Here is a 16,624-nt window from a genome sequence, read left to right as displayed (position 1 = left end):
GTGTTTACACTTTTAATCAGAATTTCTTTATCTCTAGCATCTGATGATCACGGCTCAGAGATTCACAGTGCAAATTGAGGAGAAACTGCTTCTCAAGCTGCTGAGTTTTTTTGGCTATGATCAAGCAGAATCAGGTACCGTTGAATGCTCTAGGTGTGTGTCTGGGAGTTGACCGAAGAATGGCATTTCTTAGTCTGCTTATGAAAACGGGTGGCCTCTGGGTGCCCGACAAGCTCCCTTTGCACCTCACAACCTGAGCCCGGAAGCCAAGGCTTGTGTCTCAGTGGTTTTCTTTCCGAGTACGGCTTGTTGACTGCAGGGCTGACATGGGCACGAAGGAAGCTTCTCAGAGGTATCCCGGAGTACCCGGGGGTAAGCCTTTGGGAAACAGCACACTTTTCCTCTTTGTAGTGTGTTTTTTTGACTCATCTGCTCTAGGATAACAGAAATGATGTTAGTCATTTAGCAAACCACTTTGTTTCCTAACCTTTGTTTATTAAACAGACTCAGGGCCAAGAATCAGAAATCCCTTCGGCAGTTCCTTTGGTTTAGATGAGGAAAAAAAAATTGGCTAGCCTTAACTTCTTACCTTTTTACAATCATACCCTTATGCCTTAATGTCTTTACCAGGCTTTCTAGTTACTGGACTCTTCTGTGGAGAGGGGAGTAAGATAAGCTATTGAAAACCTAAATTTTTCTAGCAGTTGCTATAGAAATCATTTTGCTTTTGTCTCTTTATCTTAGATACCTCCTCATGGCCTTTGTAACACTGTATATAGAGCTTAGAAAGAAGTCAGTAATGCTTAGTCTTTTGAAGACTAAACCAAATATCGAGCCTGAAGAAATTATAAGATAGACTTATGTTTATGTGCCCACATTGGCTAGAGACAAAAATCACTGGGGACATGTGTACATATGTACACACATACAAACAGGGCAAGACAAATATTTTTGCTCCTTTAACCCAGACTTAGAATTTAAACTTTAAGTGTAATTGGGATCAAGAGGAACATCCTATCTGTTTAAAACTGTGTTTTCCACTTTGGATGGGAACGCCAATATCTGTTTGCATTTGGACAGCCACTTGAGGGCCTGCCTGCCACGTAGCCATTCTCTTTTGGCACCTTCCTGGGAAGTTTTACTTTAAATTCTATTGGACATGGTGTTCTTGTAGGTTTCTCTGAGTCAATTTCTCACCAAACATTGTAGAAATGATTTAGACTTTTGTAAAATCCTGGCCTGTCTTTCACTGGGGCGTCTCCACTTTCTATAACTATTTCTGTTCCCTGAATACAAATAAGCAGGTGTCTGTCACAGTATCGTTTTCTAAAACCTATTTCCTTTCTTTCTGTAAATAGAACTTTGATAGCTGATGGTATAAATTTGTTTGATAGGCAGCTTTGTACAATCTCCTTGGTTTTATTTCTAAGGCACGTGAAGCCAAGTGAAAATAAGCTGGCCGGATGGGTGTGGGTCCAAGAGAAAATAACGAGCCCATTACTGTGTGCGAGTCCATGTTAATCCTTTTTACTTCATGAGAAGTAAAAAAAAAAATCTGCCTTGACTCCGCTACTTTAACAAATGTCCACCATTTGGGAGAGAAGGTGCTTGCTTACTGCCATGATGTCACTTCTTTAGAGCCTGCAGCCTGTTTCTCTTTTAAGGCACTCTGTTTCATTCAGCTGCATTATTTAATTGGTCATGTTGTTCATTATGATTCAGTTAAAGTACACTCCAAATACAAAATAAGTTCAGATAACCTGGGTCGTCTATAATAATCATAATAATAACAACAGCAACACAGTTTCTAGAAACCTCATTGCCAACAAACACGCCCGTGGCCTTTGGCTTCCCCACCTGCATTAGTTTTTCCAAAGATGACATCTGCCAGATGGCACAGAGTCGCAAATCAAAGGGTTAGGCTATTGTACTTTTTCGGTAAACAACATGAAACGGATCTGCTTTTACAAAGAAATGACATCAGGATACCGTACACATCACCAAACCCTGAAAAACTAAGTTTACAGAAATAGATACTTATATTTTTCTGTGAATTTTTTTCAACACGAACACAAACATTGGAATTATGAGACTTCAGGAGGTTCATTTTTGTTTTGTTTTGTTTTGTTTTGTTTTGTTTTAATTCACCGTTTTACTTTGTACCAGAGGTGGAAAAGTATGATGAAAACCTCCATGAAAAGACTGCTGAGCAAGGTGGAACACCAATTCGATATTACTTTGAAAATCTCAAAATCAGCATTCCCCAGATCAAGCTGAGTGTGTTCACCTCCAACAAGCTTCCATTGGATCTTAAGGTGAGCTGATACCTGGGTAAGTTATAAAATGACTTTCCCTGGAAAAGAATGAATGTGTTTACTATTGGCCTTTTCTGTCCAGTGTCATCATTTGTAAAAGGTATTTTTCCAGGTTTCCCGTTTTGAAGGTTTCACGTGTATATGTATGTATAGGTATGTATATGTATGTGTATATATATGTATACTGTATATACATATGCGTGTGTATATATGTATGTATAGTATGTATACGTATACACAGCTTGTTTTTTTATGTTTAAGTATGCCTTTGCTAAAGATTGAGGAGTAATGTGAGTGAACAGAGAATGACATAAAACCCATCTGCCATCTGTTTAGCTCTTGGCGTTATCTCAATGGACTAAGAACCTACTTTCCTAGGGCCACTCCCAGATTCAGGAGAAAAGCCGCAACCACGATAGTATCTTCCTTTTGTGCCAGAGCCCTGCCTGCCTGTCCTCCTCGTTCTCTCCTCCTGAGTATGCACCTCTTTGTGAATGGTTGATACTAGAAATGTCTACCACCTTCAAGGAACACACTCAACTGCATACCACTGAGATGTGGCCTTGCCTACCACCATATCTGAATGTGACACTCTTGCAGATCATCCTGATACGCATTTGACAGAGAGACCCCGAATTTCATCTTTATTTGCTGCATTATGATCTACTTTAAGGGATGGGGATGGGATTTAAATCCAAGTCTATGCGACTGTAAAGTTTGTACTGTGCTGTACTATGCAATATGCTATCTAGATGCCCCTCCAGAACGTAAGGCCTGAGAAAATTAAACAAAAAAATTTTTTAATGTTTTTTTTTTTGAGAGAGAGATTGGGGTGGGGGGGCAGGTGGGCAGTGGAGGGGCAGAGAGAGGGAGACACAGCATCTGAAGCGGGCTGCTGGCTCTGAGCTGTCAGCCCAGAGCCCAATGTGGGGCTCGAACCCACGAGCCATGAGATCATGACCTGAGCCGAAGTTGGACGCTTAACCAACTGAGCCACCCGGGTGCCTGGGGCCTCAGGGAATTTTAGAGCTGTAAGAGTCTTCAGCGATCCTCCTGCTCAGTGAACAAGGATGTTGGAGTTCAGCGCATTCTTCCACTCGAGCCTGTGGAGGTAGATGTAATGGGAACAGGAGTAGGACCCGGGTGGTTGTTAGGTCTTCGCTTAGATTGCGTCTAAATCTGCCTCGCTGCAGCCTGACCCCATTGCTTCTGGTTCTTTCCTTCGTTGCCCTCGCAGATGGTTATCAAGGCACTCATCTCGCCACTAACCACCAGCCGAGGACATCTCCACTGCCCCATGCTGCCTTCTTTGAGATGCCACATGATGGTCTCTCTTCTGAGTAGGAATAGCTATAGACCTGAACAAATAAGGAATCAACTTGGAGTCGTAAATTCAGATGCCTACAGGGACTGTGGCAGCGAAGTATTAAGTGAAGCGGTATGGTGGGGACCATTGCACGCGGGGCGTGCCCGCTTCGTCTGAGGGGGCAGCCTCGGCTCAGCTCCAGCCCGTTGCTGTCATAGGGTAATGTGAACCCAGTGTTGCCGGAGCTTCAGATTTTTAAAGTGAAGCCGGAAATCTGGATTTTTATGTGGAATCTCCTGGTTTTGAAATGTTGGCAACTGATTTGAGTTGTTTTCTTTAAAAACCTTGTGGGCCTAACAAAACACATGTGTGGGCCTCATGTGATGCAGTCTGCCAACACACAACTTCTACAATAGACATATAGGTAACGAGACAGTATAGTCTGGTCGACGCCAGATCATACTTGGTAGGGCGAGGGTGACTGCTTCAGTCCCGCGGCGAGCCGGGCGTGAGCCGTTGGGAGCGTGCTGGGCAGGACCAGAGTCACGGCGATTGTTTGCCGCCGTGGCGAGAACAGCGCGGTGTGCCTTTTCCAACGGACTCTCCTGTCTGCTTGATTGGCTTTAATTTCATGTTTCCCAGGAGACTGAAGATACTTACAATTAGCATGCGAGTGGGGGGGAAATCCATGGGAAAACCACTATCTTGCTAATATCCCCAAGTATCCACTTGACTTATGTGACCCTTTGGAATGGGTTTGTTTGATAAAGTGTATATTCCCCCAGAGCACCTGGCACTCGCCCAACAAACCAATGTTAAGCATTTCCTGAGAGTGAAGGACTTCTTGTTTTTTAAATTCATCTTCCTTAGAAACACAGACACCTAACTATTCCTTTCAGATTGCTCCCAGCAGAGAACTTTCGCCCAGACTGCCAAATGCAATATGGCTTCTTACAGCTGAAGTAGCTCCAGACCCCCAGTCACATGGCCTCCGTGCCTGCGTGTATGCTCCACGACGAACTGGGAACCGGTTAAGCTGAATGTTTCGTTCGGCACTGTTCTGAGGATCCGCTGGAAGGCGTTTTCAAACGATTGTTAAAGAAGTTGAGCGGAGCGGCCCTGTCCTGAGGTGGGGGGGGGGGGGGGGCACCGTGATGGGGGCACATCCGTGTCTCAGGCAGGGTGTCGGGGAATTGGGGCTTCAGAGTTAAATTCTCAGCCTGTGGGAGTCACCGTTTTACTGTGTCTCGAGTTCTCCTGGTGGAGTCGGGGGCTCATAAAATAATGTCATTTATTCAGAGAGTTTCCTAACAGAGTAATATCCCCTTATTAGTAGCTCTTGGGAAGAGCGATACGCTCTTGGAGATGAATATGTACTGCTTAAAGTATGTACTTAGGGAACGGAGTGCTGTCCCAGAATGGGAATCACAAGAGTCTGACTAAAAGGTAACCATGTCTTTGGTATTGAAGGAATAATTATCTTGATTCTCTTGACTCCAGGCCAGGAGTGAGGCTGTCAGAAATCTCACGGGGAAGCCTCTTCAGGTTTACGCTGAGGGTACATTATTGCCAGATATAGTGTCTGTTGAGAAGGACTCGGAGCAGTTTCCCATCTGCTGTCTCGATTGGATTCCTTTCTCCGTGATGGGAGAAGGGGGAGATAATAGTTCCATTTCACAAGTGCACACACATTCCTCCCTTCCACCCCCCTCCCCATTATAGTCCCAAGTGTGTGTGTTAGAGGGTAGCAGAGTAATATCGAAAACGCCAGGTAGTTTATATGTACTTTGGTTTTTTTAAAGATCAAAAGAAGCCAGGAGCCTTTAAAAGGTTTCACGAGGTGGCCTCCAGCATGCAGTCCGTTTCCCATTTAGAGCATCGGGGTATTACAAAAGAAGGGCTTTAATTGAGCAATCTAGTTTGGAAGAAAACCCACATTTTAATGGTCAGAGAGCAAGAGGGTGGGGGTGAGGGGGAATTTCAAACAAAGACACTATTTAAAAAGCCTAAAACTGTCTTCTCAAAGGCTTGAAATAATTTGTTGGGAAACTTCAGACCCTTTACTTTTTTCCTCCCCTCCCTAAATAAAAACCAGATTTGTTAAAAGGAAAAAAGATCCAGTATTGTTAATTGTATTTCAGAAAGTGCCAGAGAGGGAAATATCCCTGTAGTTTTAAACACTGTCCCGGGAGGGAAATGGGCAAATACCCTGCTTCACATAAACAGTCTCTATGTACCATAAATAAACCTTTAAAGAATGAATTCCAGACAGTTTTGTTTAGTGCAGGATAAACTAAGAAAGGGAAGGACGTGGGCCAGGGACTGGCTTGTGATCCGAGACCTTATGGCATATGGACAGGTATTTCTTCTTTCGACTCTGTAAAGTTTCTGGAAGACTTCAGCGGTTTTCGTCTGGAGGAGGTAGGAATGGACAGTTTCCTAGTTTTATTAGGAACTTCTGCGCACACGTTGCTTTCTGCAGAATCCGTTTTATAACAGGAAACTGTCTGCTCCTTAAGTAAATAAGCATCAGCTTTGTATACTACTGTACTTGATTCGTTGGTCACTGCGGGCAAGAGCCCTGTTTGGCTTTCCCTCTCGTCTCTTTTACTTTGACCGGAACAACCTGAAGGTGGCAGGATAATTCATACCAAAGGCTGCATCTCTCCGCTTTGTCCAATGTGGGAGGCCCCGAGGCAGTAAATGACGAGGTGAAGAGTTTTGCCAAAGGGCCAGATATTTCCTTGGTTCAGACAAAGCACATTAGCCATTCAGAAAGGGGATGGTGTCTCTCGTGAGGGTGAGGGTTTCGACAACTTGGTGGAGGTTTCAAAAGTCTTTGCTACTCCGAATGGTACCTCTTCTTCAGTATTTGGTTACGATGAGGAAGTTGGGGTAAAAAAGCTTTTGCCTTAAGCCTTTGTTTGGATCTCATTTCCTCTTCTCTGAGACGAAAGTAACGTTCAGGGTTGTATTGGCAAAACAAACTGCCGAACCGATGTCCCCACCTTTCCGGCAGATTGATTGTGGGGCTCTAAGCAAAGCCGTTAAGCCCGCTGGGCCTCAGTTTCTCTGTCACCAGCACGTGGATGGGTGAAGCACGCGTGAATGAACAGCAGAAAGTTTTTCAAGAGAAACAACATAATCCTCCATTCTGAGCTTCATCCTTTCCACCTACCAGGTGGTTACTTTTGTGCCAATGAGCACGTGCAAGTCAAAAATCTCCTAATAACTAACTGCACGAGTTTGGGTCATCTACTTAACATTTCTCTGGCTTTATTTATTTAAAAAAATGAGAGGGTTAGGCTGAATTAACCTAAGAGCGCTCTTAATCTCTAAAAAGTTTTGTTCTCACATTATTTAGTAGGAGGTTTCTCGTGACTTCCCGAGGCCCCAGATCGGGGGGCCTTTTTTCCGACCTCGTGTCTGCAGGGTCCTCTGCCGTATTCGGGATCGCGGGCCTCCCCATTCCTTTCTGGTTCTCCTCTTATCTTCTGTTTGTTTCTTTGTCTTCGTCACAGCTTTCTTTTCCTCTACTTCTGACCCCTCTGTTGAAGGGCCATCCTTTTCCTCTGAGAACCAATCTTTTCTGCCGTTTATCACTTTGCCCATTTTTTAAATCCTATTACTGGTCTTTAATCACCTGTAATTGTAGAAGCTCTTCATGTAAGTTTTGTCTTTGATGTAAGTTGCGAGGTTTTTTTCCTTCATTTTTTCATTTGTCTTTTTGCTTTACTTTTGATGTGTATATGGGTTCTTTTTTAATCCTATAAAAGCTTTTGATTTTTATGTTGTCAAATCCACCAGTCTTTGACCTTTTTGAATATATGTTTGGAGTCCCAAAAAAGTTTCCCCATTCTATGGTTTTAAGCAATTTCTTCTGTATTTTCTTCAGTTACATGATTTCATTTCAATTAAACATGCTCTTGTCCCAAAAGAATCTAAGGCAGCCTCTGAAAATACATGCTAAAAGATGAAAAAATAAAGGAGAAAATAGAAGGTTCATTAAATTACACATGAGGTTTTACTGTAAAGACATTTAATTTAGTGGGGCAATATATAGATGTTTTAGTAAGTGCTGTTAGACCAACTAGATAGCCATATGGAAAAATAGAAAATCAGATGGATTATTTACACTGTATATAAGGAAAGATTCAATGTGGATCAGAGAGTTACTAACATTATTAGCATGAAGAAGTGTTTTCAGGGGTGCCTGGGTGGCTCAGTCGGTTGAGCGTCTGGCTTTGGCTCAGGTCATGATCTCACAGTTTGTGGGTTCGAGCCCCACATCAGGCTCTGTGCGACAGCTCAGAGCCTGGAGGCTGCTCCGGATCCTGTGTCTCCCTCTCTCTCTGCTCCTCCCCCGCTCATGCTCGGTCTCTCTCTCTCTCTCTCTCTCTCTCTCTCTCTCTCCTTCCAAAAAAAAAAAAAAAAAAATTTAAAAAAGTGTTTTCACATTCAAAGAAGAAGAGTATTTCGCATGCTCTCTAAAATCCTTGCAATATCAATCTTGTTAAAGTTTTTTTTTTTTTTTTAATGTTTACTTATTTTGAAAGAAAGGGAGAGTGAGCAGGGGAGGAGCAGAGAGTGGGAGGGAGAGAATTCCAAGCAGACTCCATGCTGTCAGCACAGAGCCTGACATGGGGCTCAGTCTCATGAACCGTGAGATCACGATCTGAGCCGAAATCAAGAGTTGGATGCTTAACTGACTGAGCCACCCAGGAGACCCACCTCCCCAATCTTGTTAAAATAAAAGTATGGTGGGGCACCTGGGTGGTTCATTCAGTTGAGCGCCCGACTCTTGATTTCAGCTCAGGTTATGATCCTAGGGTCGTGGGATTGAGCCCTGCATCAGGCTCCATGCTGGGCATGAAGCCTGCTTGAAATTCTCTCTCTCTCTCTCTCTCTCTCTCTCTCTCTCTCTCCCCCCTCCTTTCCCTGTTCACTCTCTCTCTCAAATAAAAAATAAATAAAAATATGTAATTGGAAAAGAGACCAAATCTGGAAATTGTTAACTGGCTTATAGCAAACCAAGATTAGCCAAGAATTACAAGAAAAACTCGATAGAAAAAAAAAAAACCCAAAAGTCTGCTTGAAGGTAATGGAAAGCTACCAAGATATCTAGGACTTGAGAGTCCAAGATTTATGTGAGGAAGGAAACTTGATAAGTGAGCCCACCATTTACTCTGCCTTTACTCTTGAGATAGTCCGAATGTGTAACTGGTATGTGTTAAAAGGCAGAGAAGTCAAGCAGAAAGCAGCTGCCAAAAGGCAGAGAGTCTGAGTAAGGCTTTTGGTGGTCTCATGGGACTGACATAGCAAACATTAGATAGATACTAAGCTGGTAACTGATGCGCTAGTATCTTAGAGAGAAGGGACAGGCAGAATAGAGACCCTGGTGGTCTGAGCTGCTGTATGTCTTGAGGCAGGTGCCAGTCTCTAGGTAACCTAGTCTGAGAGAAGCCGGGCAAAAAGTAACAGTTGAGAGGTGGGAAAACTAAGTAGACCTTTTAGCAGTTTTCTGGTGCTAGGGAGAGTAAAAGGGGAGGAACAGAATTGGTTGTCAGTTGAGACAACTGGCCTGAAACTATCCCAGGCCTTAGAAAGACTGAAATAGACCAAGAGTTACAAAGACTGAAATCCAGCCTTGAGAAAGCCCAAATCTTGATTGGATGAAGCCTCTTTAACCGCCTACTAGAAACTAAAGACTCATGCAAAGTCTGTGAAAGTTTTAATTTTAAATTTTTTTTTTTTTTTACATTTTATTTATTTTTGAGAGAGAGACAGAGTACAAGCAGGGGAGGGGCAGAGAGAGAGGGAGACACAGAATCTGAAACGGGCTCCAGGCTCTGAGCTGTCAGCGCAGAGCCCAACACGGGGCTCAAACTCACAAACTGTGAGATCATGACCTGAGCCAAAGCTGGACGCACCACCCAGGTGCCCCGAGAGTTTTCATTTTAAAAACAGACACTAGAAGCAGACCCACAGATAAACCAGACGTTGGCATTATCAAACACACAATATTAAAGAGTAACCATATCTGTGTCTGAGAAGTTTACTAGAAAACTATAATTTATGTTTTGAAAATAAATAAAGGAAAATTATAGACTAGAATTTTTTTCATGAACATGGAAGAAATCTGAACAAAATATTAACAAAGCAAATACAGCAATGAATAAGAAAAAATATAACTAAATTGGGTTTATTCCAGGAATGTAAGTGTGGTTTAACATTTTTAAATAAATCATGTAATTTACCACATTGACAAAATAAAAGAAGAAAAAATATTATCTCAATAGTTGCACGAAAGCCTTTTGACAGAATTCAACATCTATTTGTGATAAGAACTCAGCAAGCAAAAAATAGAAGGGAACTGCCGGAATCTGATAAAGTATATGTATAAAAAAGCTACAGCAAACATACTCAATGGTGAGATACTGAAAGCAGGGAAGGTGCTCGTTATCCCTACTCTTCAGTGTCTTACTGGAGATTGTAGCCAGTGCAGTAAGTCTAGAAAGATTAAAGAAGAAATAAAAGGCATAAGAACTGGACAGGAAAATGAAAATTTTATTATTTGCAGAGAGCATAAATATGTACCTAGAAAATCTAAAAGAATGCGCAGAGAAGTTGTTAACTGAATGGATAATTTAGGAAGGTCACTGGAGATGGTGTACAATGTCAGCAACGATTATAGAGGGAAGGAAAATTTTGAAGGATGTAATTTATAGCATTGTTAAGAAAACATCAAATACAGTATCATTATTTATTGCTGTGTAACCAGCCACCCCAAAACTTAGTGGTTTAAAACAGTCATTTTATTCACAATTCTGTGGGCTGGACTCTGTTGAATGCTGGCTTCTGCTGGACTGACCTGTGGTTACTCATCTGGCAGTCAGCTGAGACTGACTCGTATACGATGACCTTACTTACGTGTTAGGTGTTGGCTGTCAACAGAACCTCCTTCCACATGGTCTCTCAGCTTCTTCACGTGGTGGAAGTATCAAAAGGGCAGGGTAGAAACTCCCAAGATCTCTTGAAGCCTGGGCTCAGAGGTCACACAGTGTTACCTCTGCTGCATCTTGTTGACTGAAGCAACTTACAAGGTCAGTGCAGATGAAGTCGTCTCTGCTACTGTTACAAGATGTAAAGAATATATGGCCTTTTTTTTTTTTTTAACGTTTATTTATTTTTGAGACAGAGAGAGACAGAGCGTGAACAGGGGAGGGGCAGAGAGAGAGGGAGACACAGAATCTGAAACAGGCTCCAGGCTCTGAGCTGTCAGCACAGAGCCCGACGCAGGGCTCGAACTCATGGACTGCGAGATCGTGACCTGAGCCGAAGTCGGACGCTTAACCGACTGAGCCACCCAGGCGCCCCATATGGCCATTTTTAAAGTAATCTCTATACCCAGTGTGGGACTAGAACTTACAACCCTGAGATCAAGAGTTATGTACGCTCTACCAACTGAGCCAGCCAGGTGCCCCTGGCCATTTTTAATCTATCACAGATACCTAGGAGTAAATCCAGCAAAGGTTATATGCAAGACCTCTGTATGGAAAACAATGGAATGTTATTAAGAGAAAAGTGAACTAAATAGATAAGGGGACATACCACATTAATACACTGGAAGACTCCATACTGTGAAGCTGTCTTTTCTTCTCAAATTGATCTATAGATTCAGTAAGATCTTAATGAAAAATTTAACAACTTTTTATGGCAGATTGACAAGCCGATTCTAAAATTTGGAAATGAAAAGTGCAAAGAATAACCAAGGTGATCCTAAAAACAAAGTTGGAGAGCGTATACTCTCAGATTTCAAAACTCATTACAAAAGTATAGTAATTAAGACAGGGTGGTATTGGCAGAAGGCAGGACAAAATGAAACAGAATTGAGAAACAGATACGTAAATATGGCTAGTCAACGTGTGACAAAGTTTACACGGTACTGCAGTAGGAGAGAGGGTGATCATTTCAGTAAATATTACTTAGGCAAGTAGATATCCATCTGGAAAAAAATGGATCTTGATTTCTGCTTCACACCATATAAAAAAAAAAATCAAGTCCAAGTAGATTATAGATGTAAATGTGAAAATTAAGCAATAAAATTTTTTTAGGTACACACAGGGAATATCTTTATGACCTTGGTGTAGGTAGTAATTTCTTACTGAGGAAACAGAAAACCCTTACCATAAAGGAAAAGATTGGCACATTGGATTTCATTAAAAAAGAATATCTGGGGGCACCTGGGTGGCTCAGTAGGTTAAGCGGCTGACTTCGACTCGGGTCATGATTTCGCGGTCCGTGATTCGAGCCCCGCGTTGGGCTCTGTGCTGACAGCTCAGAGCCTGGAGCCTGTTTCAGATTCTGTGTCTCCCTCTCTCTGACCCACCCCCGTTCGTGCTCTGTCTCCCTCTGTCTCAAAAATAAATAAACGTTAAAAAAAATTTAAAAAAAATATCTGATCATCAAAGAACACCTTTCAAAGAATAATAAGTCACAGAATGGGAAAAGAAAATTGTAATACATCTATTCACCAGGGACTTCTATACCGAATGTATAAGAAAAACTCCTACAAAGCAATAAGAAAAAAACAGACAGCCCACTACAAAAATGAGCAAAAGACTTGAGTAGGCACTTCACAAAAAAGGATATCCAGATGGCCAATATGTGTATTAAAAGGTGCATTCTTCAACAGGAAAATGGAAATTAAAGCCACACTGAGAGGGGTGCGTGGGTGGCTCAGTGGGTTAAGCGTCTGACTTTGGCTCAGGTCATGACCTCATGGTGTCATGAGTTCGAGCCCCGCGTTGGGCTCTGTGCTGGTAACTTGGAGACTTGTTGGGATTCTCTCTCTCCCTCTCTCTGCCCCTCCCTCACTCACACTGTGTCTGTCTCTCTCAAGTAAGTAAGTAATATAAAACTCAAAAAACAAAAAACAAAAACACTGACATACCGTTACACACCCATCAGAATATTTGTCTTTTAAAAGGCTGTCTATACCAAGTGTCAATGAGGGTGTAGAATAACAGGAAATTTCATAGGCTGCTGAAGGGAGTATAAACCAGTTCAGCTGCTGGGGACAGCTGTTTGACAGTGCTGTATATACTAGGGTCGAACGTGTATATTCTTTGTGACACAGCAGCTCTACTCCCAGGTATGTATTCAAGAAAAATGCATACAAATGTGCTCCCAAAGACGTGTCCATGAATGTTCATAGCAGCATTGTTCATAATAGCAAAAACTTGAAACAGCACAACTGTTCATCAACAGCAGTGGTTTAATAAATTGTGTTTTATTTATATATTGGCATGCTGTGTAACAATGAAAATTAAGCAACTGCAGCTGTATATAACAACCTAGTGACTCTCACAAACTTAACGGTGACTATAAGAAGCCACCGTATGAAGCCAAGAATGTTCATTTCGATGTGATATATGTTACTTTGGGTGACATGTATGTTTTTTGTCCTAATATTTTACTTTTATAATTACAGGGAAAATCCTTATTTATAAATATCAAAACCTTGACTCTCATTGGAAAATTGATAGGACTTGTAGTTTTCACAGAATCCAAAATTATAGTGCCCTGGAAGGCCATCAAATGGCTAAAGTGTGTCATTTCCTTTCTTCCCTAACTAGGCCTTAAAAAGCACGTTGGGATTTCCACTGATTCGGTTTGAGGATGCTGTGATTAATCTGGATCCATTTACTCGGGTACATCCCTATGAGACCAAGGAGTTCATCATCAATGATATCCTCAAACATTTCCAGGAGGTGAGCTTTGGAGAAATACTTAGCGGCTGGAGCACAAGCAGAATGTTTGTTTTGGTTGTTTGGGAATTTTGGTTACTAAGACATTACTGTCGAGAACCCAGTTAAACATTTGCTGTTAGGGGTCAGGTCACAGCCCGCGAAGCCCATACACATCATGAAAATCCTCAAACAGTGTATTTGATTTACAAGCTGTCGGTCTTGTCCCTCAGAGAACTGATCTGGGGGGCTTCCACTGGATTCGTAACAACTCTTAAGGGTTTAATTGATGCTTTAATGGTGACACAAAATATTGTGACCTCTCTATTTACTGGACATGGAGCAACTTTTGACAACCACATCAGTGTCCTTGGAGCCTGTGAGATCCTGCCCTAGCGTTGAACTTCAATTTTTCTTTTTATCAAGTTGGACATTTTCTGTTTTGTATTTATTATCCAGATTCTTCGATAGATAGGTCAAGATCATATCAAATTTATTAACTGTCTAAGTTAAAATTCTATTCCTGCTCCCTTTTCTCCCTTCTCCCTCCCGTGTCCCTCCTTTCCTTCTTGGCTTCCTTCCTCAACTTTCCTAATTGGTGATGTTTCCACTAAACTGCAAGGAGAGTGACAGAGCAGATATCACTGGAACCTGGACGCAGAAAGTAGGCTGCTGGCTAGATCTGAAACATGCCTTCTTTATGCACCACCCCCTGCCGATGATAGGGGGCGCTACCAATATACTCTCCTCCCTCATTTTCCTTCTAAAACTCTCCCTGCTGCTGCTGAGTTCCCTATTTGTAGAAACATCAGAATGTGATGTATATACTAACACACGTTTGTAAAGAGTCTTTCCTGTTTCAGAGCATTTATTTATTCTTCGGAATAGCTTTGAGGCGCATTTCTGAGTACCGGAAGCAATCTCTGGGATACATGCGTTGGGAGAGCTTAGGTGGAGTTCATGAAAGCCTAGGAACTTGCAGTTGATGAGAATTCGGAGGTCATCGCGGTGTTGATGAGAATGGGGGACAAGACAGATTTCTAACCTTTTTGCTTGGGACATTCTACCTGCAAGTATCAACAGGTGCTGGGTTTCATCTTCTCTTTCTGCTCCATTTGACAGGAACTCCTCAGCCAGGCAGCTCGGATCCTGGGATCAGTGGACTTTCTCGGCAATCCCATGGGGCTTTTGAATGATGTTTCCGAAGGGGTTACTGGACTGATCAAGTATGGAAATGTCGGGGGCCTTATCAGAAATGTCACACATGGCGTATCAAACTCTGCTGCCAAGGTAAGGAATTAAAGGTGAAGTTCCATCGTCATTAACCTCATGGGGTCTCTGCGTTACCGTGATTCCTGCCATAGCTGATGAGCTGTGAGAAGTTACGGCCTTTGCTTCGTTACCTGCCTCCCCTGCCTCCCCTCCCCTCTGATGACCGGGCCCCAGGTCCGCTGAGCCGTCTACAGTATCTCATCTTCTGTCCATCACCACTGCCTTCCCGGGCTCTGGTTGTCTCTTCCCTGGGCCACTGCACTGGCCGCCTGACCCCCTGGACTCCACCACAGCCTGCACGGTGCCACCAGAATGAACTTGCTTTTTAAAGCAGAGGATTTGAGGGGCCCCTGGGTTGCTCAGTCACTTAAGTGTTGGACTCTTTCTTGGTTTTGGCTCAGCTCATGATCTCACGGTTCGTGAGATCAAGCTCCATGTCGGGCTCTGTGCTGGCAACAGGGAGCCTGCCTGGGATTCTCTCTCCCCCTCTCTCTCTGCCCCTCCTCTGCTTGTGTGCTCATTCTCTCTCTCTCTCTCTCTCTCTCTCTCTAAATAAATAAATAAACTTAAAAATTAAAACATAGGATTTGATGAGGTACCTGGATGGCTCAGTCACTTAAGTGACCTTCGGCTCAGGCCATGATCTCACTGTTTGTGAGTTCGAGTCCCGCGTCGGGCTCTGTGCTGACAGCTCGGAGCCTGGAGCCTGTTTCCGATTCTGTGTCTCCCTCTCTCTCTGCCCCCTCCCCGTTCATGCTCTGTCTCTCTGTCTCTCAAAACCTTATAAATAAATGTTAAAAAAAAGTTTTTTAAGAACAACAACAAAAATAGAATTTGATGGTGCAGTTCTCCTGCCTAAAATCTACCAGTTATTTCCCATAGGTTGCAGGATAAAGTCCAAACTAAAACAGGCTTCTAGAGCAGCAGAAGGAAGCACAGTGGTGTAATCCTCTTGCATCCTTCTGTCTGGTTGACTTGTTCACCGGCTCCTTGTTTAGGGGGTGTTTTGTTATTCCGCAATTTATTCTTTGGCAGGAGCTGATTTTACGTGTGAAGGTGGGAAAGGGGAAGGTAGTTGGAGGGGAACTGCTGTTTGACAACATGTGGAAGGCCTCTGCTTCCCTCCCCTTCGTGTCAACCCACAGACTGTCCTCCTAGAGACTGACCTTTTCCTGAAGGAATCAGGTCTGAGAAAGCACCTGTGCTCTCAGCTTGTTTCCGGTAGAAAGTGTGTTGTAGTGAAATCGCAGGTGCACCTGTGCCGTGGGCCACGCGGACATAAAGCTGGCTTTAGCATAATGAGGCTTTAATGTTGCCACACAGGAGGCTGTCTTGAAGGGCAGATGAGAAAGTGAGTTGAACAACACTTTGTACTGCACGGTGATCTTGGTAACAGTGTGAGAGCTGGGAATTTATTCCTGTTTTCTAAATGCTTTTCTAGAGATGATAGTTCTTTATTCAGATCAGTGTCCAGTATGGTAGTTCTACTAAACAGGTTCTGTTTGGCTTGTGGTTCAAGATAGTGCTGTTACTTTTATAGCAAGGGTGACAGAGAGGCAGGAGAGACGTTGTTGTTGTTTTTTTTTAATGTTTATTTTGAGAGGGAGAGAGAGAGGGTGAACAGGGAATGGGGGTGTGCAGAAAAAGGGAGGGAGGGAGGGAGGGAGGGAGAGAGAGAGAGAGAGAGAGAGAAAGAGAAAGAATCCCAAGCAGGCTCTGTGCCATCAGTGCAGAACCCGATGCAGGGCTCAATCTCACGCGCTGTGAGATCATGACCTGAGCTGAAATCAAGAGTCGATGCGTAACCGACTGAGCCACCCAGGCACCCTGGAGGAGAGACTTTCTTTTCTTTTCTTTTTTTTTTTTTCCAATATATGAAATTTATTGTCAAATTGGTTTCCATACAACACCCAGTGCTCATCCCAAAAGGTGCCCTCCTCAATACCCATCACCCACCGTCCCCCCCCCCCCCCCCCCCCCCC

At 43.1% G+C, this 16,624-nt stretch overlaps 1 protein-coding gene across 8 annotated transcripts in view; it reads left to right on the top strand.

Moving 5' to 3' along the window:
* Nucleotides 1-16,624, top strand: part of VPS13D (vacuolar protein sorting 13 homolog D) — a 257,455-nt gene that overhangs the window by 156,012 nt on the left and 84,819 nt on the right. For all 8 annotated transcript variants that reach the window (XM_049618063.1, XM_049618062.1, XM_049618059.1 and 5 more), the window contains 4 exons: nucleotides 38-134; nucleotides 2,167-2,315; nucleotides 13,260-13,394; nucleotides 14,493-14,660. In XM_049618063.1, the coding sequence (XP_049474020.1) occupies nucleotides 38-134; nucleotides 2,167-2,315; nucleotides 13,260-13,394; nucleotides 14,493-14,660 (549 nt within the window). The remainder of the gene's footprint in view (nucleotides 1-37; nucleotides 135-2,166; nucleotides 2,316-13,259; nucleotides 13,395-14,492; nucleotides 14,661-16,624) is intronic.

The sequence above is a fragment of the Panthera uncia genome (genome assembly GCF_023721935.1).
Source record: "Panthera uncia isolate 11264 chromosome C1 unlocalized genomic scaffold, Puncia_PCG_1.0 HiC_scaffold_4, whole genome shotgun sequence".
NCBI classification, from domain to species: domain Eukaryota; kingdom Metazoa; phylum Chordata; class Mammalia; order Carnivora; family Felidae; genus Panthera; species Panthera uncia.
Note: the sequence above shows the minus strand (reverse complement) of the source record. Positions and strands in the feature narration are given on the sequence as shown.